Here is a 26655-nt window from a genome sequence, read left to right as displayed (position 1 = left end):
GTCTCTTAATGGCAGGCCAGCAGAGAATATAACCCATTCTTCCCGCGTGCCATTTTCGAGATGGGAGGGGGGGGGCAAGAGGAGGAGGAGCCACGTGACCCACCCCTCTTTTTTTTTCTCCCCCAACCTCCCTCTCCCCTTCTTTCCGCGCGTGCGCCTCAGCAGTGAATGAGGCCACTTCCGCCCGGCCTTTCGCTCTCTTGCTCCGCCTCTTCCGCCCAGTGTGCCAAGCAGGAGGAGGGCGAGCCGTTGAGCAGCATCAGCAGGAGCAGCATCAACGGCGGCACCTGAGGGGGCTTTCTCCATGGCGACGGCGCGTGCGTGGGGAGGGCCCTTGTCTTCCCGCCCTTCCCCTCGGCCGCCCCCGCCGCCCCTCTGCCCTTCTTCTTCCCGGGCTGCCGCTCCCTCCCCGCTCGGGGCCCCGCTCAGGATGTGAGACGAGAGGCGCCTCCACTGCGGGTAACTGACTGGGCCCCAGCCTCTCCTCTCCTCCCGCCGCCTTTCCCTGGGCCATTCTTGAGCCGTTTCGCTGAGCCTCCGCGTGCCAAGCGCCACGCCAAGCGGGCCGCGGGAGCTGTGAGCCGCCTCCTGGGGGGCATCTACACCGCGGTGTCATCCCTGCCAGGGCTCAGTGCTCTGGAGTCCTGGGATTTGTAGTTTGGACCATGCTGGTGCCTCAGAAAACTACAACGCCCATAATTCCATAGCCTTGAGCCATGTCAGTTCAAGGGGAGTCAAACTGCATTGATTCTGAAGTGTGGACGTGCCCCAAGTAGATTCCCACCTAAGGGGACCCAACTACGATCCTCCTATTGAAGGGCACCTGCACAATATATTCTCTGGCTTGTCACTTCATCAACATAATGGGGTTTTCTCAGCAAAATTTCTCCAGAAAGGAGTTCGCCATTGCTTTCCTTTGAGGCTGAGAGAGTTTGACTCGCCCCAAGGTCATCCAGTGGCTAAAGAAGAAAGCGAGCCTTGGTCTCTTAGAGCCCTGGTTTGCTATCTGTGGCCTTCAACTCCCAGAAATCCTGTTAGGAGTCTAGTGTCTAGATCCAGGGAAATCATGCTACTCCTCTATTTTGCCTTGGTTAGACCACACCTGGAATATTGTGTCCAATTCTGGGCACCACAATTGAAGAGAGATATTGACAAGCTGGAATGTGTCCAGAGGAGGGTGACTAAAATGATCAAGGGTCTGGGAAACAAGCCCTATGAGGAGCAGCTTAAGGAGCTGGGCATGTTTAGCCTGAAGAAGAGAAGGCTGAGAGGAGACACGATAGCCATGTATAAATATGTGAGACAAAGTCATAGGGAAGAGGGAGCAAGCTTGTTTTCCGCTGCCCTGGAGCCTAGGATGCGGAAAAATGGCTTCAAACTGAAAGAAAGGAGATTCCATTTGAATATTAAGAAGAACTTCCTGACTGTGAGAATTTTGTCAGCAGTGGAACTCTCTGCCCCTGAGTGTGATAGAGGCTCCTTCTTTGAAAGCTTTTAAACAGAGGCTGGATGGTCATCTGTCAGGGATGCTTTGAAAGCAATTTTCCTGCTTCTTGGCAGGGGGTGTTACTGGAGGTCTCTTCCAACTCTATGATTCTATGATTCTGGGAGTTGTAGGCCAAAACACCTGGGGACCCATTGGTTGAGAACCATTGTCTTAGAGAGTCCTAGGATGCCTCTACACTATAGACTCAATGCAGTTTGACACCACTTTTAAATGCCATGGCTCCATGCTGGGATCTGTAGTTTGGTGAAGCACTGGCACTCTTTGGCAGAGGAGACTGAAGGCCTTGTAAGAGCAGTTAAGCAATCATTCTCAATCTGTGGGTCCCCAGATGTTTTGGCCTACAACTCCCAGAAATCCCAGCCCGTGTGCTAGTTGTTGGGATTTCTGGGAGTTGAAGGCCAAAACATCTGGGGACCCACAGGTTGAGAACCACAGACTTAAAGTAATGTCAAACTGCATTCATTTTACAGTGTAGTGCAGGCATGGGCAAACTTCGGTCCTCCAAGTCTTTTGGAGTTCAAATGGTAAGCTGGTAGGAATTGTGGGAGTTGAAGTCCAGAACACCTGGAGGGCTGAAATTTGCCCACGCCTGGTGTAGTGATTCCTCTTTTGGACCCCATCTACACTCAAAGCACTAGGCTACACTGAGTTGATACAAAGAATCACACAGCTGTTTTGAAGTCAATCCCCTAAACAAGTGGAGCATGCCTTACCTTGAAAACCCAATGCTCTATAAACGAGTGGCTGAGAAAGTGAACCATAAGCTTTCTGATGGCTACTGTAATTCTTCAATTCTAAGGCACCATTTATTGTAAGGTGCACCCTAATTTCTGTGCCGCCACAAACAAAAATACACAAGATACACCTGCAATTCTAAGACACATCCCATTTTTAGAGATGTTTATACAGGAAACTTGAATCTTAAAATTGAAGAACTACACCGTATTTTGTCTGACAGAACATAACAAGGTAACTTAAAGCTGCACTCTTATCCATAATTACTTGGAAGGAGGAGTCTTTGAACACCATAGCTATTGCCTCCAAGTATTACATTTAGTAAACACACAGCATTGTTAAATCCATGTTGTATAAAATTACTTTCAGGCTGTGTCTATAAGGTGTCTTGAAACGTAAATCAACTTTGTGTTTACACTTGGGGAGTGTCTCTAAGATACTTTATTGGGTACAGTATGTGCAACTATTTTGAAATCCAGTACTTCCTGTCCCAGCATTTCAGATCAGGGATACTCAACCTATATTGGTCTTTCAGGGAGTCACCAAATTAAATCCTGGTACAATTTATGGGGTTGCCATAAGCCCACAGCAATCTTGACACACACAGACACACTCATATGTTTCAAAATGCTATAAGGATGCAATTTTATATGCTGTTGTCTGGAAGGAAATAGTATTTTAAACAGTGGAACTTGAAAGTAAAGGGGTATATGATTGTGTAGTAACGCAGTCACCATTCCTTGGAGTTGTAAGCATCTGCTTTAAGATAAATGGGGATCTTGGTGTAATAGGCTTTATGCAAACAGGATCATGTGACATAACAATAAAGGACTTCCTGTAATTTTGTAATATATCCAGACAGAAGTTGCTTTGTTAAGAAAACATTAAAAATTTGCATGCAGTAGATGCACAGTGGTTTACAAAAATTACAATTCAACATTGTTAATAAATAAAATCTAAATGTTTAATATCTCTGACAGTTTTGAGCATGATAGTTTTCAGACAGACAGCTGTGTTAGTCTGCTTTAGTGGAAATAAAGATTGTGGTACCTTTTAAGACCAACAGATCTATTTCAGCACAAGCTTTTGTGGATTCCATTCTATTCCTTCAGTTGCTTATGTTTTTCTTGGATATTTTGTATAATAACAAAAACTGGTTGGTATTTCTTGGAGGAAAAATTGGAATTAGTCCATAGATATAGAGTTTAAATGGTACAGTGCATTTAAAACTGGTTTAAGAGAGCTTGGTTAATGTGAAGCAGTTTTAGTTTTCATATTTTTCCCCTCTAATTTGTGTAAAATAGATTAGTGTGATTATTGTGTGGTTGTAAAAAGCTATGAAGGAGTTCTTCGGATCAGGAAGTTCACAGTAGTAAAGATAAATACATATTTTGTATGGATAAACTACTGATTGACTTTTTCCCTTTCAGTGAATAACAAAAATAAGTAGACTAACACCACATGAAATCTTGCATTTAGCAGCTAACAAAATTCTCCATCATGAATCTGGGTGACTCTAGAAGACAAAAGATTCCTTTTGTTCTTTCTTTGGAAGAATGGTTTCCGATTGTTAAGGTCAAGAGATGGACAGGCTTGGACTGCAGATCCCAATTCAAAAGTGGTAAGGGATCATGGGTGCTACCGTTAAACATCATCTGGCAAGTTGCAGTTACTTACGCGACCTTTGGAAAAAACAAGATTGCACCATTGTAATGAATAATTCTTTATTGTCCAGTAACTGAAGGCATTGTTCCTTCATTAGCATCTCAGAAGAGATGTGCTGTTGTAACCTTAGCATTTCACCAGGATAAGCAGAGAAATTGAAATGAACACTATTTGGATGGGCACTGCTGACACAAATCTGGAAGGAAATAGTAGCAATTTGGAAGAGTTAGCACTGATGAAGCTGGTAGAGAAGTCTGGACAGATGGGGAAACGGTTTGTAAGACTGTATATAATTTATCTTTTGCTGGTGACTTTTACTGCAGTGACTTTTGAAAGTATTCAGCTCCCCTCTCTTGACTCTTCCACAGTTTGTGCAATGCCAATGAGATCATTTCAGTTTCAGGTTGCAATACCAAAAATGTGGGAAACTTCTGGACTGTATATGTACATTTCTTCAAGACATATTAAGCTTTATTTAAGAAGGTCAGCTGAAAAATCTATTATTTACTTTTTTAAAAACTTGAACATTCTCCCTTTTTATTATGTACTAGCTTATGCACCCAGTGTTACCTGGGCATGCATTTGATGCTATTTATTAGAAATATTCATTATTAGTTTTTCAAGTTGCTCCTGACACGACAAAAAAAATATATTAGTTTTATGATTTTATAAATGGAGCTGTTCAAAAATGTATACCCACATAATGGGGCCATTTATAAAATTGTACAGCTAGTGAGGTGCAACATCCATCAGCTCAAGACCTGGCCAGACTGCAATACCTATCAGCTCTAGATGTAGCTGACTGCGCAAAGATCTTTTCTGCAATCTTCCATTTCCAAAGAGCTGCACAGTTGCTGTCCCCTTTTTCCCCCTGAGCTAAGGTATAGTCTCTGAACAATGAGCTGTGAGAGGTGTATGTAGACAAATAGAAAGAGCCATGCTGTTTGTTTCTATACCATCCACAGCTTACTCCAGAGAGGATACAGCAAAGCTCAGGTACCAACAGGCTTTTCGAAAGGTGACTAATGCCTCATGCTGCTCCACCCTTTTTATACTTGTTTACTTCCCTCTTTCCAGTCATGCTAGCAGGAATAAGCAAAGCAGCAACGTTTACAAGTGAAAACTCCTTGCTCATAGTTGCAATGTAGCTGAGGTTGATCTATAACTTACTTATGGATGCCAATCAGTCATCTGAAATAAAGTCAGCTCTCCACATTTGGTAGGGTACTTGCAGCATGGTTGTAATGCAGCTGAGGTGGATCTATAACTTACTTATGGATGTCAATCAGTCAACTGAAATAAAGTCAGCTCTCCACGTTAGGGGTGCAGGACCCCTGTGAAGGTGAAAAAATGCCAATAAAGAAATTACTATATTTTACTTATGAGATACCACTCTAGGAACTTCTAGAGAGCATTGTAGGACCTAAAGATTCCTAGAGATAATATTTTTAAACTGTGAATAATCATATCTACAAAAGTCAAAACCGCAAATCTAAAGGGATTTCCTTTAACTTCCTGAATCTTTTCCTATCCTATCTAGAGATGCCAGGGTTAAGCATTGGTCCTTCATCAGAATGAATAAGAACTACAGGCGTGACTTTCCTTCACCAGTGTTGCTTCATTAATAAAAATGTTTGAGACACCATGTAATATTTAGATGAAAGACATTTTCATGTCTATCTCATATTTCTATTGGTACAGATGCTATATGGCTATCTACTACAATTTTCCTGGTTGATTTTCCTGCTTCTTGGGAGGGGGTTTGGCTAGATGGCCCACGAGGTCTCTTCCGATTCTGTGATTTGAAGTCAACAGAATTCTTTTACTCTATGCTATATTAAATACATTTGCTTTTATGTATCACAGGCCATGCTACATGATAATTTGATTTTTGAATAATTTGACTTTGAGAACCCCTGCCCTTTGCTGAATTGGTGTAGTAGAGAAAAAAAAGCAATATTTTGCCTTAAAAATAGAACTGGTCAACATGTGCCCACCTGATGTTTTGGCAATGCATAGAGGTTCAGCTGCTGAATTTGGCAACATGTTAGTGAGGAATTTGGGAATGAGGTGGAGAGACCTTCCAGTCCCTTCTTGAGACTTTAGCTCATTGTATCTTATACAGGTAATGCTTAATCATAGTTCATTGTTAAAAGATCACTAGAGCCTTAATATACTGAAATTTGTGTAATACATAGAAAAAAAATCTAGGTGCTGATAACTACAGATTCTTATACAGTCCTTTGGAAGACAGCTGTAGGCTTCTGAAAATCAGAGATTGACAAAGTGTAGTCCATGAGCCACGTATACCCCCCCCCCTCCAAAAAAAACCAAAACACTCATATTTTTGCTCCAATATAACTTGAAGTTTCTCATCACCTTCCTATTTTTCAAAAGTTTTTTTCTTGAAATGACCTAAAATGCTTTAGTGATCCTGGAAGATCCTAAAACTGGATAAGAATGTCCCCTAAAAGGTGTTTAGGAGCTTTTTATTTCCAGGAACAGGTGTGTATGGCCCTTCAGAGTCTCCCAAGGGACTTACGTGGCCCAGTACCCTTCCAGAATTGCCTACCCTTGCCAAACCTTGTTTTAGATAGGAAGTTAGATATACTTTTATTTCATTATTGCATAGTTATTTACTTATTTATTTTAGAGTACAACCAGCTACATAAAATATTAGTGGGGGGAAAAACTAATTCTGATTAAGGAAATGAAATATGAGACAAATTTACTATCTAGTAGAGTTCAGATTGGCATCTTTTCTTTTTCAGTATAGCCAGTTTGATTAGTGAAATGGAAGACATGTGGCTTGAAGATAAGTTTCTAAAATGTCAGCAAGGTAAGGGAGATTTTTGTTTTGTTTTTAAAGATGCCCAAAAACTGTATTGGTAGAAGTATAGCCTTTGGTGTATTCACAATACAGTTTCAGTAATGTGCAATCCTGCTGTTGTTTTGAGGGATACGCTGATCCCTGAACAACATTGAAGCGAAAAGTTAGGTCTGTTTCAAAAGTAGATATAGAAAGACTTGTCTATTTATTTTATTATATTTTTATTTCATTATATGCCGCCTTTCCTTCTGGAGTACGGCCCAAGATGTGTGTAAAATAAGAAAAAGCATTTACCTTGAGAAAGTGCCATTTATTTTTTTATTGAAAGAACAGTATTTCACATCTGCTGAGGAAGACTTATCGTAAGCTTTAAAAATGACATATCCAGGCTTCCCGAAGTTTTTATGCAAGATAGAAATGTGTTAGAGTCACAATACAGTATCTGCTTTAATTTGCAGTATTTACTTCTAAATGATGTCTCAGATTTAGAGAACTCTTTCTAAAGGAAATTGTTGAATTACTTGCCCCAAAAATGTCAAAAGGATAGGTACCTATTGAAACCCATCAAATCAAATTAAGCCATCTCTGAGGAACAGATCTTTGAATATGTATACTTTAGAAAGCTTTCAGCGAACAACTCAGTTGTTTGTTTTTGTGTAAAGTACAGCTTACACAACACTTGTAGGGATGTAGCGATAGATATATCAACTAGCTGAACACTTCCACGCTCCATCTATCATAGACAAAGAGAACTTGATTCTTAAGAACTGACGGCTAGTGTGATGCTGTATTCATTATTAACTTGTCTTAACTGGCCATGTTTATAACAGCTTACCACCATTGGTTGATGAGCGCTATTTTTAATTGACTATTAGTAGATGTTTTATATGTCCATATGTTGTACTTAATTATATTTTAAAGTTGTTTTCATTTTATGTTCTGTGTTTAGGCACTTGTGTCATGTGTAAGCCGCCCCGAGTCCCTCCAGGGAGATGGTAACAGAATATAAGAATCATCATCATCATCATCATTATTAACATAACATGGAGTACAACCTGTCTAAGTTGACAAATGTCAGGGACTATCAGGGTAGATTCATGATCTGTTCATTTGCCCTAGTAAACCTTTCAATGTGTGTCCCTTTACTTTGCTTTAAGGCAGTACAATGTTCTCTTGCTACTTAGCTGAATTAGCAATTTTGATATCTGGCTGTATTTGTAATAGTCATTCTGTCTCAATGGATGTGAGCGGTGCAGGAAGGAAAATCGAAATCTTGTATTACAATAAAGTGTGTGTGTGTAGACAGACAAACAGGCCTCTTAACCACAGGATCTGGATTTGCAATTTCCAGTGGCTGCAGGCATCTGTACCCCATATATATTAGTAATGGTGGCAACATGAAAGCGGACACAATATGAGCATTATTATCCACATGTTTTCATATCTGCCAAAGGTCTTAGAACTGAACCCCTGCAGATATGGCAGGCCCACTGTATTCCTTTTATTTCAGAATAGTTACTTAAAAGAATTAAAAAAAATAAACTCTTCTGAAGAGCACATGTAGTCAGTGAATACAGAGAGCAGTCTGGAATGTTGCTCAGACCTCTTCATGAATGGGGAAGGATTCCCTTGTTCTGTTGGGGTTGAGAGTCCTGATGAAACCTGCAACCTTCTTGTTGACTGTCACTACGAATATTTTGTCGCGGGCAATTATGTATACATGTCACCTTTCCTTGATTTCGTTTAGTTCATGCACTGGCATTTAAAAATGAATTTCTGGAAAGAATTTTGCCTGTTGCTTCATGACATCAACACAGTATTTGAAATATCCACGAATACTTTTGTGAATACATTAAAAAGTGTAAAAAAGTTGAAAATATACAATTTCTAGGGTGTTGGAAAATTGAATCCCAGAGATCATTCACTTGAAATTTGGGCTTTGAGCATCACTGTCCATCTTGCAGTTGAATGTTAAGAAGTGACCATATCCTTTATTAGACACTTGCAGAGCCAAACCATTCCAGAGCAATGTGTACAAAAAGTGAAATCATTTAACATGAGGAAGACATAGAAGTATAAGAAGGGTGCAGCTAGATGGCATATGAAATACCTGGTTTAGATCACTGAGGAAATGTGGCAGTAAAAAGATAAGTTTTGAACACCTTACTGAATGTCCGTAGTGAAGCAGCCAAACAAATGTTAACTGGAGGAGTATCTCAAGAGTATCAGGCCTAGTATCAGACCTAGAACTGAACCTTTCATCAGATATTTGAGGCTCGCCCAAGAGCCTTAAGGAAATGTCAATATAGAGTTGCTAATGAATCCTGTTTGTTTGTTTTTTTCTTATGACTTTGAATAAAAGTTGTGCCAGCATCAGGCTATTCTGTACCAAAAGCCTAATTCCAATAATTGCCGTCTCTCCCAGGTAATTAAAATCTGTGTACACAACCATATGAGTTTTGAAAGGCAAGAGAATTTTCAAGTCTTCTCTTAATGACTGTTCAGAATTGGTTCGCTAAAAATCAGAAATTGGCCTTGCTCAATCTACCTTTGGCTTCAACCCTCAGAAGGAATGTGAAACACACCCATACCAGTTTGGAGTGTGAACTAAAAAGTGTCCCTTTCCCTTCACCCTTAAAAAATCTTTCAAGGTTACACTTTTACTTAATCTGTCCTCACAGTGAAGGCATTAAGAAAGCTGCTCCATCTTGCATTTGATTTTCTGTTCTTGAAAGAGAAGCTACCTGTTTTCTAATATTAGGCTTGCATCAGGAAGCCCTTCTTGTGTGGCATCAAAATTGATTTTGCCAGTCAGAATGTGGGCTGAAAGGTGAGGATTTACTTATGAATGCTTAGCTCTCACTTTGGTGTTACAAGGAACAAAATGTTGTAATATGGATAGTTTCTTTTCAGAGGGTGAGCCTTTACCAGGATAACCCCATTTCCCACGTATTCCTTCCCAATCTTTTGCTGCCATTTTGTTATAACTGAGAATACAGGCAGTTACAAGCATTCTACTTACAATCGAGTCATAGTTAAGAATGGGAATGAGGCAACAGGAAGTGAGATAAATTATCCCCTAGGAAGGGAAATTCACTCCTGGAAGAGTTATCATGGGGAAAAGGTGTCTCCACTGAATAATTATCACAAATCCTTGTTTCTACAGAAAGCCATTTTTTTTCCAAAATCCAATTATCACAGGGACAGCAAGTGAGGTGAAATCTTCTGAACAGGGGCACAAACAGCAAAACAAATGCCACATGGGTGGTAACCCTTCCCTTTTCTATCCAAAGCTTGCTCTCTCTCTCTCTCTCTCTCTCTCTCTATATATATATATATATTTGGATGGCATTACTTACTTTACCTATTTAGGCGATCCCTTGTTGTTCGAGTAATCTTCCAGGGTGTGTCCGTAGGTGACTATGAAGCCCTATTCTTGATCTGCATCATCTCCTGCAGTGAGGGCATTGGTTTCCAGATGAAAGGCGGTCCCGGTCGGGGTTGGCTTGACGTGCTTTCCTCTTGGCACATTTCTCTCTTTCGCCCTTCATTCGTGCCTCTTCAAATTCTGCAGCACTGCTGGTCACAGCTGACCTCCAGCTGGAGCGCTCACAGGCCAGGGCTTCCCAGTTCTCAGTGTCTATGCCAGAGCTTTTAAAGTTGGCTTTGAGCCAATCTTTAAATCTCTTTTCCTGCCCTCCAACATTCTGTTTTCCGTTCTTGAGTTCAGAATAGAGTAACTGTTTTGGGAGACGGTGGTTAGGCATCTGGATAACGTGGCCGGTCCAGCGGAGTTGATGGCGGATTACCATCACTTCAATGCTGGTGGTCTTTGCTTCTTCCAGCACGCTGACATTTGTCTGCTTGTTTTCCCAAGAAATTTGCAGGATTTTCCGAAGGCAGCGCTGATGGAATCGTTCCAGAAGTTGCATGTGACATCTGTAGACAGTCCACGTTTCGCAAGCGTATAGCAGGGTTGGGAGGACAATAGCTTTATAAACAAGCACCTTTGGTATCCCTAGGGATGTCCCGGTCCTCAAACACTCTCTGCTTCATTCGGAAAAATGAGCTCAGGCGGTGTTGTATTTCGGTGTCGATGTTGACTTTTGTGGAGAGGTGGCTGCCAAGGTAGCGGAAATGGTCAATATGTTCTAATGTTACACCATTAAGTTGTATCTCTGGCATTGGAGAGGGGTTGGCTGGTGACTGCTGGAACAGCACTTTGGTTTTCTCAATGTTCAATGACAGGTCAAGCTTCTCGTATGCTTCTGCAAAGGTGTTTAGAGTGGCTTGTAGATCTTCTTCTGAATACACACAGACCACATTGTCATCAGCATACTGGAGTTCATTCTCGTGGTATCTATGGAATGCACACCTAGGGTATCCCTGGCGCCGATAGGCGGCAGCTCCGGAAATTCTCAACAATAATTAACCCGACTCCGGCCCCGCCCTTGCGCTCCCAAGCACGTGTCCAGCCCAGTTCCCTTTTTTCTGCCCAACTCGGGAGCGCAAGGGCGGGGCCGGAGTCGGGTTAAGAGAAGTGGCAGCTCCTTTTCTCTCCTTGTTCTTTTTCCTTCCTTTTTTCCCCATGGCTTCCAGTTTTAAATGGTGCTCTGTGTGCGGGGATAACTTCCCGGACACCGACGCCCATGATCGCTGCCTCCTCTGCCTGGGGGAGGTGCACCCGGTGGCCTCTTGCTCGGCCTCTTGCTCGGCTCATGCCCCAGGCCTGAAAATGCCGAGACGCACGCCTGAAGGCGCTCTTGTACAAGTGCGCACTCTTTCCTCCCTCCTCCATCCTCCGCCCGCCATCTACGGCGCCCTCGGCTGAGGGTGCCGCCCCTCCCCTAGGCTCACCGCCTTCACTGCTGCCTTCCTCGTCGTCAGGCCGCTGGGCTCCATCTGCCGCGAAGCGGCCTCCTCCTGATGCTTCGGGCCGCAAGTCCTCCTCCAAGCCAAAGAAGAAGAAGAGGAGGAAGGAGGAGTCTTTGGCGGACCAGCGCTCCCCGGCTCCGCCTCTGCTGTCTCCGGACCCGCCCACTCCAGCGCAGAGGCTGCGATGCACGCCCAGCCTGGCATTGCAGTCCTCAGGCCCTCAAGACCTTTTCTCCCTCGGACCTGGCCTATCGAACCCAACGAGCAGGACCGGCCTTCTCCCCATTTCGCTCTCTCAGCCCGTCCCAGTATGCCCTCCCAACGTTTACTCCCCCCCCCCGCGGGCCAGTCGGCCAGCGAGCAGCCTGGTCACCTGGCATGGGGCAAACGGCCCTCCTTCGTATTCCAGGGACCTGTCCATCCACTGGTCTCGGGGGGGGGGGGGCGCGGCCTATGTTTATGCACCAGTTCTGGTGGCGGAAAAAAACCCTACTCTTCCTCCAGCCCTTTTGGGCCCACGCCATGCCTCGCCATCCCTTCCTCCTCTGGAGGCCGACGAGGAGGATATTGCTCCTCAGGATTTTCCTCTCTTTCTAGATCCCATGCCTCTCTCCAGCTGGACCCAGCGCTCTCAACACATCCTCCAGCTCCTCCAGACACGTCGGCGTTCACCTCCCTCCTCACCCGCCTCTCTAGGGCCCTCAAGGTCCCCGTGGCTGCTCCACGCCAACCTGTTGATGACTTTCTTTTTCCATTGGACGAGCAACAGCAAGCCCCTCTTCCGGCGGCGGTTCTCCCGGGTATTCCATACCTCCAACTCACCAAGACCCCCGACCTTCCACCTCCTTCTATCAACCCTGTGTCTCGGAGGAATTACTTGCTTTACAAGATTGACCTTACCTCTGCCCCCTGGCTTGCCCGGCCTCCCAACCAAATACGGTGGTGGCCGGTATGACGCTGGGCAAGCGCTTCAAGCCTCACAGTACCCCCTCTGACAAGGAGGGCCGGAAACTAGATTCCGTGGGCAAGAAGGTACATACTAGTGCAGCTTTTGTCGCCCGTCTTGCGCACTATGAAGTTTACTTTGCCTCATACCAGACCTACCTTTGGAAACTCATGTCCTCCTATGTGCCTTACCTACCGGATGCTCAACGCCCTCTGGCAGAAGCAATTCTCCAGGAGGCTCTCTCCTTATCCAGGGCGCAGAACGATATGGCCAAGCATGCTGCAGACTCCTCGGGTCGCCTCCTTGCGACCTCCACCGCCATCCGCTGACATGCTTGGCTCCGCGCTTCCACCCTCTCGGAGGAGGGCAGGGCACTAGCCGAGAATCTCCCTGTTCATGACTCCGGCCTCTTCAACCCGGACATGAACACCCAACTCAAGGAGACACAGGACGTTTGCCAGGCGGCCCATAAGTTTGGCTACACCACGCAGCGGCCCGTTCGCACCTCGGGTCAGTGGACTTCTTCCCCGGCTTTCACCCGCAGGCCCTACCAACCGGGTAACAGGCCCTTCCCTCAGGCCTCCTCTGCCCAACCGCCCAGGCAACAGCAACCTGCTCGCCTGGGCCAGCAGGCTAAGCCTCGTTTTCAGGGTAAGGGGCGCCGGCGCTTTTAGCGCTGCCTCCCTGCGCTCCACCTCCCCCGCTTTCGACACCCCTCCCCTTCCCGGGCGACGCGATGCCCTGCCATTTTTGTTAGATTTTAGTGACCTTGAGCGGCACCAACTAGTGCCTGGGGTCCATTTTCAGTTTGGCTCGCGTCTTGCGGCCTTCCTTTCGGCCTGGCAGGCCATCACCACGGACAAGTGGGTCCTTGGCGTGGTTCAGTCGGGCTACGCCGTTGATTTTCGTTCTTTACCCCCTACGGGGTTTGTGAAACCCACCCACCCCTCCCAGGAGTTATGGGAAGAGGTGTCCTCCTTACTACTGAAGGGAGCAATCATTTCTGTCGGTTTTCTTTTCTCGTTATTTTTTAGTTGCTAAGAAGGGAGGAGGCCAGCGGGCCATCCTCGACCTTCGGGAACGTAATACTTATGTTTACTCCCCTACCTTTCGGATGGTGACTCTCCCTACCATCCTCCCAATTCTCCCCTCGGGGGCATGGTTCACCACGATCGATCTCCTACTTTCATATGGCAGTCTCCCCTTCCCACCATAGGTTTCTCTCCTTTATGATAGGTGATCAGGCTTTCTCCTACCGGGTGCTCCCCTTTGGAATTTCCACTGCCCCCAGGGTGTTCACGAAGTGCATGGCCGCGGTGGCGGCCTTCCTCCGCACTCAGGGCGTCACGGTGTTCCCTTATATAGATTGGGTACTTGTGGGCTGCTCCCGTCACTCACTCCTTTCTGACATCCGGTTCACCCTCTCACTTCTCCTGGACCTGGGCCTCATGGTGAATCACACCAAGTCACGACTCGCCCCTACAAGGACGATACAGTTCATCGGGGCCGTCCTCGACTCCACCTCCCGCACCGCCTTCCTCCCCGAGGATCGCTTCCGGACTCTCCGGTCGCTCCTGCTGACTTCCCTCCGCCTCCCGTCGGTCCCCGTGTGGTTCATACAGTTCATCCTGGGCCATATGGCATTGACGACGGCTGTCACCCCCTTTGCTTGGCTTCACATGCGCCCCCTTCAGGCTTGGTTCCTCCGTCATTTCAGCCTCCTCCACGACAGTCTGCGAACGTGCCTCCTCCTCCCACCCCGCATTCGCTGCTCTCTCCGCTGGTGGCTTCATCGACCGACGGTTTGTGCGGTCATGCCCTTCTGTCCCAGGGACCCATCCCGGATGCTTACCACGGACGCCTCCCTGTCGGATTGGGGAGCACACACCGGCCGCCACTCAACGCAAGGGGTCTGGTCACTGGCAGAATGCCACTTCCACATCAACTACCTAGAAATGCTCGCCCTCTTCAAGGGCATCCAATCTTTCCAGGACCTTCTCACTGGCCACCCGGTGCAGGTCCACACGGACAACACCACCGTCGTGTGGTACATAAACAAACGGGGGCACGCGATCCGCCTCCCTCCTTCAACTCACCCTAACAATATGGCATTGGTGCTTTGCCAATGGCATTCACATCTCGGCCATCCATGTCCCCAGACAATCCAACGCCCGCGCCGACCTGCTGAGCCGGTCTCTTACGCCGGGCCACGAGTGGTCTCTTCACCTGGATGTCGTCGGCGATCTCTTCCATCGGTGGGGACCCGCATCGATAGACCTGTTTGCCGCGCCGGACAACGTGAAGTGCGCCATCTTCTGCGCCTGGGGGGCAGCGCCGGCAGAGACGTCCTGCCTGGGTGATGCCTTCCTCTTTCGCTGGACGGTACCCCGCATCTATGTTTTCCCTCCAATACCGCTCCTCTCCAGGGTGGTCTCCAAACTGTACCACGACAGAGCGGACGCCATCGTGATTGCCCCCTGGTGGCCTCGCCAGCCCTGGTTTCCTCTCCTAACCCACATGGTGGCGGGCTGCCACTACCGCCTGCCGCATCGGCCGGACCTCTTGACCGTTGCCCGACACCCAGTGGCTTCACCTCACCGCCTGGCGGATCCAACCGCTGAACCCTGCCGTGGTTCGAGACATCTTAGCCACAGCCCACAGGCCGTCCACCCAGCGTTCCTACGCCCGCAAGTGGGAAGTGTTCTCCGCCTTTACTCAGGCTCGTCAGGCGGGCCCGCTAACAGCACCGGCACCCATTCTCCTACACTTTCTTGCCTCCTTGTCGCACAGGGGCCTGGCCCTGTCCTCCCTCAAGTGCTACTTAGCGGCTATCGCTGCATATAGGAAACGCCACCGGTTCCCATCTCCCTTTCAGGACCCGTTGGTACAGCTTTTCCTCCAGGGCCACAAGAATGCATTTCCTCCCTGGATCCTCCCCCTGCATGGGATCTCCGCCTCATTCTCTCCTCCCTCACCAAGCCTCCGTTCGAACCTCTGGCCTCTTGTCGACCTCCCCCACCTCTCTTGGAAGACAACTTTTCTTCTTGCTATCACCATGGCTCGGCAGTCGAGTGAACTGGCCACCCTCAGGGCCGACGAGCCCTATGTCAGGATCCACAAGGACAAGATAGTCCTCAGTACGGACATTTCCTTTTTGCCGAAAGTTGCCTCTCAATTCCTCTCCGCGCAGGACGTCATCCTCCCGGCATTCTTCCAGAACCTCTCCACTCTGCTAGAGTACGCCCTCCATCTTCTCGATGTCCGGAGGGCACTGCCGTACTACCTCGACTGCACGAAGCCCTTTTGGAATTCTCCCCATCTCTTCCTCCAATACAGACCGGACACCAGGGGGCCCCCGGTGTCCTCACAGCGCCTGGCGGCATGGGTCCTCGCAACAATCAGACTCGCCTACCGCCTGGCGGGCAAGGAACCCCCGGAAGGCCTCAAGGCTCATTCCACCCGGGCGGTGGCAACCTCCACCGCTTTCTCCCGCGGCGTCCTACTTGACATCTGCAGCGCCGCCACGTGGTTGTCGCCGCTGACCTTCGTCCGGCATTATAAGATCGACCTTCTGTCGTGGAGCCAAGCAGCGTTCGGGAGAGCGGTCCTTTTCTCGACTCTGGCATGATGTCCACCGGCCTAGGTAGGTGGCTTTTTTATTCTACCTTAGGTGTGCATTCCACAGATACCACGAGAATGAAACTGGTTGCTTACCTGTAACCATGGTTCTTCGAGTGGTCATCTGTGGAATCCACACAACCCGCCCATCCTCCCCACATCGTTCATGCCTTCGTCTCTGCCGCTTCGGTGGCAGGGAACTAGGCTGGACACGTGCTTGGGAGCGCAAGGGCAGGGCCGGAGTCGGGTTAATTATTGTTGAGAATTTCCGGAGCTGCCGCCTATTGACGCCAGGGATACCCTAGGTGTGGATTACACAAATGACCACTCGAAGAACCATGGTTACAGGTAAGCAACCACAGTTTCTATAACAGATGTTGTTGTAACTTTGGTTTTGGTTTTCAGTCTGCTGAAGTTAAACAGCTTGCCATCTGTCCGATAGATGGAGTCTCCCTGTATTCACTTCTCACTTAGCAGTTTTTATCCTTAAAGAAATATATGATCTATTCTACTGGCATTAGTTTCCCTGATGTGACTTCCCTACTAGTAAATGGCTCTTGAGAATTTTGGATGTGTTTATTAAAGAAATGGAAAGCACAGGTGTAATATGTGTCTGAAGACTTCCCATTTTAGTTGCCAGTTAGTACCAGCCTAAAATTGTGCTAAAAATCCCATTGTTATTTTTGTATGGATGCCCTTTCTGAGTGCATAGAATTGCTTTCTTGGTTTTGTCAGATGTCTTCAGAAACCCATCCACCTGTCTTCCTAAATCTAGGGAAAAAATCTCAAAATGGCCAGCCACACTCTTTTTGAGCCATTTCAAGACAGACTGAAAGTGAACCCACAGACAGAGGGAAATATGCTGAGATGACCAGTTGTGTCCCCAAAGGATGCATTTGCTCTTCTGTAGGTGAAAATTAGGAGGGTCCAATGGGGGTCCTGCTAGGCTACTTGTCTGCCCTTCCTTGAACTAGATTTCCTGTTTTCTTTTATTCAAAAAGAAGTAGGACACATGGATTGGATAGCACATATATTCTGGATCAGTTATAAATTATGTTATCATGACAATTTTGCTTTGTTTTGTTTTAGGTTTCAATTTGGCATCACATTGCCTCCTGTACTGGTAACAGCTCTGTTCCTTGATCAACGTGATAATTTGGAATGCTTCAGCACCTGACAAAATGATTGACGGAAGTGGAAAATATGATTTCTACATTGGTCTGATATTGGCAATGAGCTCTAGCCTTTTCATTGGCGGCAGTTTTATCCTGAAGAAGAAAGGTCTCCTTCGGCTGGCCAGGAAAGGCTCAATGAGAGCAGGTTAGTTCAAGCACTGTCATCATTATTTTTTCAGCTTTGAGTGAAATTTTTGGTTGTATTTATACGTTTGTATGCGCAGCAGATTAAACCACTGAGCTACTGAAAGGTCGGCAATTTAAATCCGGGGAGCTGGGTGAGCTCCCGCTGCTAGGCCCAGCTTCTGCCAACCTAGCAGTTCAAAAACATGCAATTCTGAGTATATAAATAGGTACCGCTTCTGTGGGAAGGTAACGGCGGCTCCATGCAGTCATGCTGACCACACGACCTTGGAGGTGTCTATGGACAATGCTGGCTCTTCGGCTTAGAAATGGAGATGAGCATCACCCCCCAGAGTCGGACACGGCTAGACTTAATGTCAGGGGAAACCTTTATCTTCACTATGCCACATTACTTTATACAAAGCAAGATTTCTGGGATTTCATGCTGAATTTGACAAATGGATTACAGTTGAAAACATGGAGAGTTCTATGGCTGGCATTCCATAATGCAGGAAGGAACTTCCTGTTCCTTCAAATCTAAGTGGCTCTGTATATTCTAAGAAATCTCATTCTTCTCAAGTTAGTGTGGTATTCATCACATAAACACGGTAAGAGACAGAGCAGGGAATTAAAAGCCACCATTGTCTCTGCTATTGCAGAGTCCTAACATCACCTTCCCTTTTGATTTCCAGCAAATGCCCAATTACCTTATTCACAAAGTTTTTTAAACAAAAATTCAACATTGAGAACTCAAACGTTGTTCCAAAAACTTCTATAAGCCATGTCAAACTCAGAACGTTTCAAAATTTATGTTCTATAACACCAATTTTGAGTTTCTTGGTATTTATCTTCATATGCTCCAATGGATAATGCTGATATATGTGTATGAAATACATGTAGGATATACTTAAACTTTGTAGTTTTCATATTTTAAGCTCTGTGAATGGCAAATTCTACTATTTGTGATCTAGACTTAGTCAAATTCAAAGCAAGTCAATGTTTCCTGTTTCCAGAATTTGACTACAACTCCCAGAATTCCTTAGGTTGGTGACTGTGGGGGTGAGTTTATGACAGAAATGAATGGGCCATTGTTTCCTAGCTTGTGCTGAGCTAGGCAGAAGGGAAAATGCCGTTTTACTTCCCCTCCCCCCTTCCTGCACACGCAGGCTGTTCTTAGATTCCTTCCTACTGATTAGAATTTGATAGGAATAAAGTATTTGAACTGGTATAATACCCTGCCTCACTGAGAAGGAGGCAGGCCCCATGAATCCATGGCTTTTCTGAGAACACATTACTGTCTTACCATTATTGGGTCATTGAGGATGGCATATTTCATCACTTTCACACTGGGAGGGTGAAGCAATATACTTGCTTCTGTATCTGTGAAAAGAGAAGATTGTAGTTCCTTTGGTGCCTTCCCATTCACCTATGTCTCACAATATATGCTGCTTGCTTCGATGCCACTTTAAATTGCTTCATGCTTTGGATGCTGATGTTTGTAGTATGAGATCCTTGATATTTTTTTTCTTGAGATCTCAGTGCTGTAGTTGAAAGGCTTATCTCTCTATCCATCCATCTTTATATCTATATTTAATTATTCTATTAATACCCTGCTTTACTCCCAAATGGGAATAGATAATTTAAAAACAATGGATCACAAGATTCCTATGTAGTGTGGGTATGCTCTTAATCTGGATTGATCCCATTAACCCTCAGGTATTTCAATATTAAATTTCAAATGTGCAGATCTGATATTAAATGGTAATATATTAGGATATCATGAGAGGTCTGTTTTAAACACACATACACACACTGTGGACATGGAGTTCCTCAGGCATAGCTAAAGTAGCTGTTTGCATCCTGACCAATACAAAGATTGCAATACTGGGAACCCGAAATATGCTTTTAAATTTCTTTTTAAGATACCATAGTAACTATATTTTCTTTTTAAAATGAAATACAGGACAAGGTGGCCATGCATACCTCAAAGAGTGGCTGTGGTGGGCTGGACTCTTGTCAAGTAAGTAACTGGGAAGACCAAAGATTTGCTGTTAACTGTGAATCCAGAGCTACAGAATAAGGGATCTTCCGTACCAGAGATGGTTTGCCCAACTGATTCCATAATGCTGTATATAGCGATCAGCTAGCTAGCTGGGCCTTTTGTAAACTTGTCTAAACCATCTGAAAGGAAAAAATCCCTACCCCCAGCAATATGACACCTGGCCCACAAGAGAAGGACCAAAAAGAAAATGTTGAGATTCAGCGTAATTACTGTGAAAAATGAGCAGATATGGTGATGGTGGGTATTCTGGAGCGTGTTAGCCAGAATAATTTTACAGTGTTAATAGGAAGAAAACTTGTGAGTATTAGAGAACTAGACTTTTCAGAGCCACCTGTTGTCTCCTTTTCTTCCTCACTATTGCAAGTCCACAGCAGTGTTTTATGACACATGCAAATATACTTGTTCTACTAAACCTTTTGGTTTCGTTCCAATTGAGATAAATCCCCAGTTCTAATTTTGATTTACTTTTATATCTGTTTATTTTCGAATTAACTTTAAATGCAACATTTTCCACTCAAACAAATAATTTTGTATCCTTTTTTATTTGAGGGAGCATTAATGAGAACTTTGAAATACGATCAAAACAGAAAGGGTACTCTTGTTTGAAACATTTAGGTATTAGCTTTGAGCTCTGTTTAGAGTTTTATTTCTGTATTTTAATTAAAAAATAACAACAGTGTTATAACAATAATGCTAATATTTTCATCAGGAACAGCTCAGTTCAAATTTTCTCTTTGTGTAACACTTGCTGTTTTTCAATTGACAGTGGGAGCTGGTGAAGTTGCAAATTTTGCTGCCTATGCATTTGCTCCAGCTACATTGGTGACTCCATTAGGAGCTCTCAGTGTTCTTGTAAGGTAAGGAATATGACACCATCAGAGAGGCAGAGCAGCTGTACATCCTTACTTAGGAGAATTATCAAACCTATATGCATTTATACTTTTTATTTTGAGCGTCACACATGAATGATTCACCCACTTCAGTACTGCATTAATCTTTTTGTTTTCTATGTATCATAATATGAAGCCAGAAAAAAGCAAGCTCATTTTCCCATTTAGTTTTCTCCTCCGCCATCATGCACTCACAAAGTCCTTTGATTCCTTCTGCTGTCCCTTACACCAGTTTAAGACACTGATGTTGTCTAAATGATTGTCAGAGTGGCTTTCCCATAGACTCATTGTTTTACTGACAATGTTAGCTATTCTCTTCTGTTTTTATTTCTGACTTGCTTTTGACTTATTCTCTGAACAGCACAATTATATGTGTGCTTACTCAAGTTAGTACCTCTGCATCAGTGGGCTTCCTCCTAGGGAGCTGTGTGTCTTTCAGTAGTAGATTCTATAGCATTCTGCTGTGACTACGATCTCTACACAGAGTGATTGAAACTAGTGGAAAAATTATCTTTGTACAGTAGGACTACTTCCTGTATTTCTTAGGGTTCTTTATATGAAACCCTCTATCCTAGCTTGCATTAATTTAAAATTTTAATTTGCCATTTTTTCCAGCAAGAAAATAAAAGAAACGCCACAGAAGTTTTTAGGGTTCATTAAAAGGATTTAGGTTTCATGTTTGAATTTTCTTTGTACTTTGATCAACTCACTCTTCTACCCCATCGATCTACTTGTTATTGCTTATGAATAAACTGCCCACAGTGGATAGGTTCTAGATAAATATGTTCTATTGAGTTTTGTTGCCTTTTATTGTAAAGCCTTATTGGATATGTCTGATATAATAATAATAATAATAATAATAATAATAAACTTTATTTATACCCCGCCACTATCTCCCCCAACGGGGACTTGGGGCAGTTTACATAAGGCCAAGCCCAAGCAACAGTTAGAATAAAATAAAACACAAACACACATAACAACGCAATAAAATACAAAAAAACATATGAATACAGTAAGCAATGCAAAATATAAAATACATTATCCACAATTACAATGACATTGAGCGGGCCACATGTGCAAGATAAAACACTAAAAACTCAGGGTGAGATAAGGAGGAGCAGATTATTTATGAGGGAGAGCACATAAAAGAGTGGGGTTGTAAAAAAAGGGGCATTCATATAAACGGGAGATGAGTGCTCCAAGAACAGAGATGTTGAGGGGAGCAATAGTATATGGTTGTGTGACTACTCTCCGAAAACACAACGGAAAAGCTAGGTTTTGAGGTCCTTCTTGAAGGTTTCTGAGGTGGGGGCTTTCCTAATCTCGCTGGGTAATGAGTTCCAAAGTCGGGGGACCACAGGGGAGAAGGTTCTCTGCCTAGTACCCACAAGTCATGCCTGTGATATTGGTAGGGGCGAAAGGAGGCCCTACCCCAAAGATCGAAGAGCTTGGGCTGCTTCATGGAGAGAGATACGGTCACGAAGGTAGGCGGGTCCCAAACCGTTAAGCCTTTATAGGATATATTGTATGAATGGCAATTGGATATACTGTATTCATTGGTAGAATATCCCAATAACATTTTTAGTTTGAAAACATTAAAAACTAGTCTGGATATTTCAGGAATGTATGTATATCCTGTCCATCCAGCCATGTTGGATCCAGATTGGATTACTGCAATGCACTCTTATGTGGGGCTGCCTTTGAAGACAGCCCAGAAACTTCATTTGGTCCAAAGGTCGGCAGCCAGGCTTCTAAATGGAGCTAATTATAGGGAGTGCACAATGCCCCTATTAAAGCAGCTCCACTTGTTGCTGATAAGTTATTACTTACAAAGCCCTAAATGGTTCGGGTCCTGCCTATCTTCGTGACTGCATCTTCCTCTATGAAGATCTGCCGGGGAGGCCTCCTCTCGATCCCACCACAAGCACAATTGGTTGGGATGAGGGAGAGGGCCTTCTCGGTGGTGATCCCCTGGCTCTGAAACTCCCTCCCCAGGGAAATCTGGCAAGCCCCCACACTGTCCTCCTTTTGCAGGAATTTGAAAACCTGGATGTTTCAGCTAGAGAACAGCTAGTCCCTAGTTATAAATGCCCAGTCCCTAGGTTGCCTGATAATATTTTGTTCTCTGCACTTCATCCAATACCCCGGTCTTATGGTACGCTGTTTTGTACTATCCCATGCCCAGCCCTTTTTATTGCTTTGCCATGTCCATTGTATTATTGGCTACTGGTTTTGTTGAGCACTGTTTTGAGTTTCAACATTGTTGTTTTATATTCTTATGTTTTATTTAATTGTGTTTTTATCTGGATTGTTATATTTTATTATGCTCTTATATTAATTGTGTTTTAGTTTTAATTGATTGTTTTGATTTTATGTTTTGTGGGCATTTTGACCCATATGCAAGCCACCCGAGTCCCTTCGAGGAGATGGTGGTGGGGTATAAGAATAAAGTTGTTGCTGTTGTTGTTATTGTTGTTATTATTATGTTAGAATCTCCAAGGTGCTCTAAAAATCTCAATGCTTAAAAATAGGTAACCTTTTGAACTTGACTAAAATGAGGGGTTATAAGCAGTCCTACGAATTCTAATTTGTATTTACATTTTTCAGTGCCATTCTCTCATCTTACTTTTTAAATGAAAAGCTTAATCTACATGGAAAAATTGGATGTTTGCTAAGTATACTGGGTTCAACTGTGATGGTCATCCATGCTCCCCAAGAAGAGGAAGTAGAAACCTTGAATGAAATGTCCCACAAACTGGGTGATCCAGGTGAGAAAATGTGGCCATCTGCTCAGCTTTGTAATTAATAGAGTAATACACTGGAAGATGCTCCACTGGGTTTCTTTTGTGACCACAAAGATAGCAATAAATAGTTAGCTGAATCTTCATGTTCATGTATTAGAGGAAAAAGAGAGAACAAAGTGTTGGTTTCTGAATAATGTTATGTCTTGCATGGTAAAGCGAATAGTGGTTGTTTAGACCATTGCTTCTTAAACTGTGAGTCCTGACTTCAAATGGGGTCCCCCAATGTCAGGAGTCACAAAAATTGGCAACAGTAAAAGATTTCTGAATGCCACTAATGTACATAAATCTGTTAGCAACAGCATGCAGTGTTTACAGCGGATTGTGCAGAAAATGCTTCAGCTGTACTCCACAAAAAGGAAAAATAGCCTGTTTAGCAAGTCTTGCAAATGCTGATTTGTTACCAATAAATGTTTGATTTTATACCTATTCTATATACCTGGGATCACATAAAAATTTCTCAGGCAGAAAGGAGTCAGGAGTGGAAAGATTGGATTTGGAAATGCTTTTGAAATGCAGTCTCTGCACAAGCCCTATTCAGCCTCAGCAGTGATAAGAAATGCTGGAAGCTGCAGTTTGACATTAGTAGAGCCTTGATTCCTATCCTAGCCCCGAAGCAGTGGGCATTTCCTTTCTCTTACGCAAAATGTTTTGCAATGGATAGAATCTCAGCTTTGCTGCCAGCATCCAGACACTAATGCTGAAGATCACCATACACAGTTCTAGGATGCATTTCTCCAGCCTTTACCAAGTGTGATAGCTACAACTGACGGACCCATTAACATCCTTATGCCGCAGACTTTTCAGTTTGTTCGAAGACTTGGCTTCTAGATGCTAGAAGAAATTTAAATGAAAACAAAGTCTCTTTTTGGACCTAATAATTGTATTGTGAGGAATTGGAATATCAAATTAAATTCAAGTGTTAACAGAACTCAGCCTTTACTATGTTTACTGTTTCTCCTGTGTGCAAACCTTCCCCATTGCATTAGAACAGCAGCTTTGGTAAAGCAGCAGGACTTTTTCAGTACATTCACTTCTTTAGCTTACATTCCTTCTACCGAACCCTTGGACTGCATGCGGTCTGCTCTTGTCCCCTTTCCCCTTCCCATAATCAGTAGGATAATAATAACCTGAATGTTAACTTCCTCCCCCACAAAGGTTCCCATCCCCGATCTTAAGACTGAGTGAGCAAGTTTTAATTTCTTTATGCTGAGATATGGTAAGGGACATATGTGGTCCCCAACCCCCTTTTGTACGCATTCACTCATGGGGCCAAAAGTGTTGTCCATCCCTAGACAGACATGGTTCCCAACAAAAGACCTTTTCCTTCACGCCCTTACAATGTAAAGCTAATATTTGTTTTCTCTTTCTTAACGTTGCAGGTTTTGTTGTCTTTGCAACATTTGTTGTCATTGTGTCCTTAATAATGATCTTTGTGGTGGGACCACGGCACGGGCAGACAAACATTCTTGTGTACATAACCATCTGCTCAGTCATTGGAGCTTTGTCCGTTTCCTGTGTAAAAGGCTTGGGCATTGCTATAAAGGAACTTTTTATTGGACAACCAGTCCTGAAACATCCTTTGGCTTGGATACTCCTATTAAGCCTTATTGTTTGTGTTAGCACACAGATCAATTATTTAAATAGGTCCCTGGACATATTCAACACTTCTGTTGTGACGCCAATATATTATGTATTCTTCACAACATCTGTTTTAACTTGTTCTGCGATCCTCCTCAAGGAATGGGAAGACATGGCAGCTGACGACATTATTGGTACAGTTAGTGGCTTTCTCACTATCATAGTGGGGATATTTTTATTGCATGCCTTTAAGGATGTCAACCTCACCCTGGCAAATTTGCCAGTGTCTTTACATAAAGATGATAGAGGGATGAATGGCACTCTGCCAAATCCGTACGAACGCTTTAGTAATGATGAAGAAAATGCAACCTGTGTAGGTGATCTACCAGTCACTGAAGGAATATCTTCTAGGAGAAATGGAAACCTGGCAGCATCTTAAAAATACATCTAAAGGACAATTCTATACTTGTGTTTTGTTGTGAAATGTCGGTTTTAAGCGCTTCTCAGAAACAGATGCATTTAAACAGTATGTATAGACAATCGTTTGTTTTTAGCTTGGACCAAGAACAGTGGTGGATTTTTATTTGCCTTACTTTCATTTAAAAATATTAAAAAGACCTCAAAACATGTTTTTGATTATGTGTGAACATGTAAATATTACAGTTTGGTTTAAGACTTATTGCACTAATGACAATTTTAATGAATAAAATGCTTTATTTCTGCATGAGTGAGTGATTACTTGACTGGCTGGAGCGTCACTGAGTTGCATAAGTCCACGTTGCACTGTTAAAATGTGAGATGTTGATGTGTAGGTCTTATTCTGCAGATCTGGATCAGAATTTTTTACATTCTGAGTTCAGATTGTGAGGCCCACGCAGAACCTTGTTGGTGCTTGGATATGAAGACACAATATCCCTTTTAGCCTAGGTGCTTAATGAAGTATTACATTCTGAGTAATAGAATTTAAATTTCATTGCTCTGTTTTGTTTGGGAATTATGCATTTCCATGTGGAAGAAATAAAAATGTGAAGTAAAAATTCAGTTGGTCCCCAACAGAAAACACTAGTAAGCTCAAAATGTCAGGAAACCGACATAGCAATATTAAGGTGCTACAAAAATGGAAGATGTTTATAATTGCTCTGCATATATTAGAACTGGAGTATTATAAGCCATCCACTGTTCTCCTCCCCACCCCAACCCCATCTTGAAAGACTTCCAGGTTTCCTCAGTTCTGTTTAAGAGTGTGCTCCAGGAATATTTGGTATCTATATCAGGCAGAGTGCAGTCAATATGCAACATGAACTTGGGATAGAAATCAGGAGAAAAGACTTGATGTTCTTGTCCTCTTAACAGAAATGTGCCAAGTTGACCGCCCCCGTAACAGATTAATCAAATATTGTGTGACACCTCCATCCCCATACACACAAAGTTATGGTGACCCCATTTGGGTCATGACTCAAAGTAAGATGCTTTGGCTGAGTCTAAAACAGATGCTTTTGAACTGCAATCTCCACACAAGCCTATGATGGAAGTAATCATTCCTCCCTTTGCTCTGAAGCAAAGGATGTTTCTTTATCCTAAGGCAAAATGTTTTGCAACAGATGGAATCCAAGGTTGCTGACACTAATGCTGAAAATTACTAAGCGCAACTAACTCTAGTCCTAGGATGCTGGACTCAACCTACACTATGTTTACTGTCTCCTTTTTGAAATTGCAGTGTTAGGCGGCATGCACTGAATTGCCAGGTGTCCCAGATTTTAAGGAACAGTCCCGTATTTGAATAAAATGTAGCATTCTTTCCCAGGATGTTCTCCCCACCTCACCCCACCCTGCAAAAGGGTCCCAAC

General features: G+C 44.1%; 1 protein-coding gene across 4 annotated transcripts; it reads left to right on the top strand.

Moving 5' to 3' along the window:
* The first annotated feature begins 204 nt into the window (after nucleotides 1–204).
* Nucleotides 205–25532, top strand: NIPA2 (NIPA magnesium transporter 2). Of its 4 annotated transcripts, XM_060769825.2 has the most exons (8): nucleotides 205–459; nucleotides 6679–6746; nucleotides 7687–7826; nucleotides 17266–17496; nucleotides 19438–19494; nucleotides 20303–20393; nucleotides 23034–23194; nucleotides 24610–25532. In XM_060769825.2, exons 4-8 carry the CDS (start codon nucleotides 17358–17360, stop codon nucleotides 25245–25247), a joined length of 1086 nt encoding a protein of 361 aa, XP_060625808.2. In that variant the 5' UTR covers nucleotides 205–459; nucleotides 6679–6746; nucleotides 7687–7826; nucleotides 17266–17357; the 3' UTR covers nucleotides 25248–25532. The 4 variants fall into 4 exon arrangements, with proteins under 4 accessions (XP_060625808.2, XP_060625809.2, XP_060625806.2 ...); XM_060769826.2 differs by lacking the exon at nucleotides 7687–7826; XM_060769823.2 differs by lacking the exons at nucleotides 6679–6746; nucleotides 7687–7826.
* Nucleotides 25533–26655: the final 1123 nt, after the last annotated feature.

The sequence above is a fragment of the Anolis sagrei genome, chromosome 3 (genome assembly GCF_037176765.1).
Source record: "Anolis sagrei isolate rAnoSag1 chromosome 3, rAnoSag1.mat, whole genome shotgun sequence".
NCBI lineage: Eukaryota > Metazoa > Chordata > Lepidosauria > Squamata > Dactyloidae > Anolis > Anolis sagrei.
The sequence above is the reverse complement of the archived record's forward strand: the minus strand, read 5'-3'. Positions and strand labels throughout refer to the sequence as shown.